The sequence below is a fragment of the Sinocyclocheilus rhinocerous genome, unplaced genomic scaffold, assembly GCF_001515625.1.
Source record: "Sinocyclocheilus rhinocerous isolate Xijiao unplaced genomic scaffold, SAMN03320098_v1.1 scaffold359, whole genome shotgun sequence".
In the NCBI taxonomy this organism is placed as follows: Eukaryota; Metazoa; Chordata; class Actinopteri; order Cypriniformes; family Cyprinidae; genus Sinocyclocheilus; species Sinocyclocheilus rhinocerous.
This window is the reverse complement of record NW_015652307.1, coordinates 363,499-367,935: the sequence shown is the minus strand read 5'-3', so window position 1 is coordinate 367,935 and position 4,437 is coordinate 363,499. Positions and strand designations below refer to the sequence as shown.

General features: G+C 32.9%; 1 protein-coding gene across 1 annotated transcript in view; it reads left to right on the top strand.

The window, feature by feature from the left end:
- The window catches only part of LOC107714754 (A-kinase anchor protein 9-like), a 138,161-nt gene that overhangs the window by 20,878 nt on the left and 112,846 nt on the right, over window positions 1–4,437 (top strand). Inside the window, 2 exon segments of the mRNA XM_016520718.1 lie at window positions 2,056–2,100; window positions 3,493–3,537. Of these exon segments, the coding sequence (XP_016376204.1) occupies window positions 2,056–2,100; window positions 3,493–3,537 (90 nt within the window).

The window sequence follows — 4,437 nt, the reverse complement described above, 5'->3', positions numbered from 1 at the left end:
TGGGGGAATTTTTTTTTTTTTTTTTTTTTAAATAAGTATCGGTTCAGACACTGTTTAGGCACTGGAACCGTTTTAAAAGTATTGGTTTGGCACCGGTATCGAAAAAGCCCAAACGATACCCAACCCTAGGGTGAACACATTTCAGCACATTTTAATTTTCGGCTGAACTATCCCTTTAAAGACTACTTTCTCTATCCATATATAGACATATTCTGTATGTATATTTAAACAGATTATAGAATATTTATCTTCCCAGCTCTTTTGCCCTCTTGATAAATTTATGCGATGTGTGGATGGTTTTTAAAGCCCGGCAGGTTTAGATGAGTGTGAAATTAGTGGTTGCTCAGGCAACAGACAACTGCGTTTGAACTGGTTAAGGTGTGTGTGTGTGTGTGTGTGTGTGTGTCGGCTGTCCTTGCAGCAGAATAGCAGCGCTGGCGTGATCTCGCTCTATTCACTCAGCTCTCAATGCTTCCGTGTGCTTTATCAACAGAGGTTTCTCAAGGAGTTTCACCTCCGTTTGTGTGCTTATGCTCAATCTCTTTGTTTGAATATAAAACAATCATCTTTAAGCACAGAGAGGCTCCTCTGGATGCTGATGTTTCAGTGTGTTTCTGAAGTGCAGTATGTTGGTGACACGCGTTTGCATTTAAATCACCACGGCTAAGTTTCAAGTGCTTGTGTAACTTCCTACTGTAGCTGTTGCCTTGGAAACAATGCTTGTGAGTGTTGCTATGGAAACAGGCTTGTGAGTGTTGCCATGGCGACGCTTGTGAGTGTTGGTATGGAAACAGTGCTTGTGAGTGTTGCTGTGGAAACGGCGCTTGTGAGTGTTGCCGTGGCGGCGCTTGTGAGTGTTGCCGTGGCGGCGCTTGTGAGTGTTGCCGTGGCGACGCTTGTGAGTGTTGGTATGGAAACAGCGCTTGTGAGTGTTGCTGTGGAAACGGCGCTTGTGAGTGTTGCCGTGGCAACGCTTGTGAGTGTTGCTGTGGAAACGGGCTTGTGAGTGTTGCCGTGGCGACGCTTGTGTGTGCAGAAAGCAGACAGAACTCGTGTTATATGGTGAATACGCGTGTCTGATGGGTCACATTACTGACCTGCTAAATTAACTAGCAGCCTTTAACTAGTAAATATAATCTGTGTAACTGCAATTTCGAGTGTCGTTTGCTACGTATTGCTTGTATTATTAATACACAAATATTTATTTATATAAGCACACTTCTCATCCAATTATCAATGTAAAAACTGTATTTATTTTCATCCACTTAGTACAGAACTGTTTACTTATTCATTTTCATGAATCACATTTTCTCCTCCAGTTATCAGTACAAACCTTTTTGAGTTAAGCTCACTTTACCTCTGATTATCAAAACAAAAACTATTTATGTACTTCATGTATTTATTTATTTGCGTATTTATTTATTTGTTTGTGTTGATTTATTTATTTTCATTAAGCACATTTTCTCATATGATCAGTACAAAAACTATTTGTTTATGTATTTAAGCACGTTACCCCCTATTATTAATAAAAAACTATGTATTTACATTATATTCGTATGTTACAATTTGTTGCATTGTGACAATTTTATTATTTAGTTAAATATTATTTTATTTTAATATTACTTAAGCTTGCATAGTTTAGCATTTACTTGTATACTGTATTTGTTATACTGATGTTAAAATAAAGTCTAATAAATAAGAAAATAAGTCCTAGTATAATATAAGTGGGTTAGGGTAAAAGCTGCATTAATAAATGTAAACGCAAGAGAGGAATAGTGACTAACAATAGTGACTCTAGTAAGATGCGAATTACAGAAGATCTGTTTTGACTCTTAACGAGCAATTAAGCTCCCTGACTTAATGGTTTTACTGGTTTTGACTGGTTTTCTGTGGCTGTCACGCCTCGCTTTTGTCTCCTGAGCCTTCATTTCAGGACGCTTCTTTTGTAAAAGCGTCTCGCTCTTGATGAGTGACCCACTAACACCGAAGCCTCAGAAAGTAGAACAGTGTAGAAATTAATTGCACATGCGACCTCATTATGTTTTCTTTTTTCAGCCCGAGAGTGAAGTCTCGACGACGGCTGAAGACTGTTCATCTGAGGTAAGCTATTTATTTATTTTGATGAGTGACCCACTAACACCGAAGCCTCAGAAAGTAGAACAGTGTAGAAATTAATTGCACATGCGACCTCATTATGTTTTCTTTTTTCAGCCCGAGAGTGAAGTCTCGACGACGGCTGAAGACTGTTCATCTGAGGTAAGAGCCATAAGACTTTTAAACTATTTATTTATTTATTTTCACTAAGCACATTTTCGTCTCCAATTATCAAGACAAAAACTGTATATATATTTATTTAATTATTTGTATTAAGCAGACTTTCTACTTTATTTATAAATTTTTTATTTATTTATTTAAGCACATTTACTCCTCCAAATATCAAAGCAAAAACCATTTATGTATTTATTTGTTTTATATTCATTAAGCACATTTACTCCTCCAAATATCAGTACAAAAACATTTATTTGAGCACATTTGTCCTCCAGTTATCAATACACAAACTATCTATTTATTTATTTATTTTCACTAAGTACATTTTCTTCTCCATTTATCAATACAAAAACTGTATATATATTTATTTAATTATTTGTATTAAGCAGATTTTCTACTCAAATTATTTAAAAAAAAACGTAATTTATTTATTTATTTTAATTAAGCACATTTCTCCTCTAATATTCCATATAAAAACTGTTTATTTATTTATTTAAGCATATTTCTCCTCCAAATATCAGTACAAAAACATATTATTTATTTATTTGAGCACATTTCTCCTCCAATTATCAATACACAAACTATTTATTTATTTATTTGTTTGTGTTTATTATTAAAAATACGCTTACTGAAAAGTAAATAAATAATGTTTTTGTTTTGAGAATTAAAGGAGAAAATGTACTTATGTAAAATAAATAAATCCTTTTTTTGTTATATTCTATTATATTCTCGTTTTTGCATTGTGCTTTTAGTTTAGTTTAAATAGTTTAATATTTAATTTTTGTGTATAGATAATTGTATTTGTTGTATTGGCTTCCATTAAAAAAAAAAAGAAATAAAATAAAAAAGCATAGAATAAAATAAGTAAAAAAAAATTTAATAATGAAAATGATTAAATAAAAAAAAAAACATCAAAGTAATTTATTACAGAGATGTAAGGCAGGAAAAATGTCTTATAATAGTGAGAATCTTAGTAAGGATCAGCATTGAGAAAAATAAGAATTATGGAAGAGGTAAAAAAATATTCACATTTTTCTGAATTTGGAAGGTAAATATGATTAATAGTCATGGAAATAATGTAAAAAAAAAAATCCTAAAAATGTCTCGGTGCAAAATACATTTTTATGTGTTTGTGAAACTGATGCGCAGGAATCTGTGTATTTTGTGCAAATTGCGTTGTTTGTGCAGATGTTGTCCTAAAAGCACTCTCTGGTGAACTGACAGGTAAATGGTTTCCACGAGAGGACAGAGAGTGATCTTGTGATCGGGGTACAGTAATGTATTTGATAAAGCAGTAATCGCTCCTGCATCGCTCTCAGCGTTTCTTCTGATGCACTAACCTCACATTTCCTTCTGCTTTACCTTCATCTCTGAGGCTCAGCTGCTTGTGAATGTGCTAATGTTAACTGCGCTCACACATGAAGACGGGGCTGCTTGGCAGTTTGTCGGCCGTGTATTATGTTGGTGGAGGGGAGCGTGTAAAAACCGTGTGAACTACACACTACCGGTCAAAAGTTTGGGATCAGAACGATTTTTAATGTTTTTACAGGAGGTTCTTCTGCTCATCAAGGCTGCATTTATTTGATTAAAAATACAGGAAAAAATGTAATATTGTGAAATATTATTATGTAAAATAACATGTTTTTTCTTCTGCTCATCAAGGCTGCATTTATTTGATTAAAAATACAGGAAAAAATTTAATATTGTGAAATATTATTATGATGTAAAATAACATGTTTTTATTTTAATATACATTAAAATAAAAAAATTTTCTGTGATGCGCAGCTGTATTTTCAGCATCATTACTCCAGTCTTCAGGGTCACATGATCTTCAGAAATCATAATAATATGCTAATTTATTATCAGAGCTGGAAACTGTTATTTTTTTGGAAGCTGTGATGCTTTTCTTTCAGGATTCTTTGATGAATACAAAGTTGAAAAGAAGAGCGTTTATTTAAAATAGAAATCTTTTCTAACAATATACACTACCGTTCAAAAGTTTGGGGTCAGTACATTTTTATTCTTTCTTTTTTTGAAAGAAATTAAAACTTTTAAGCAGCAAGGATGTGTTAAATTGTTAAGAAGTGATAGCAAAGATTTATATTGTTAGAAAAGATTTATATTTTGAATAAATACTGTTCTTTTTCACTTTTTATTCATCAAAGAATC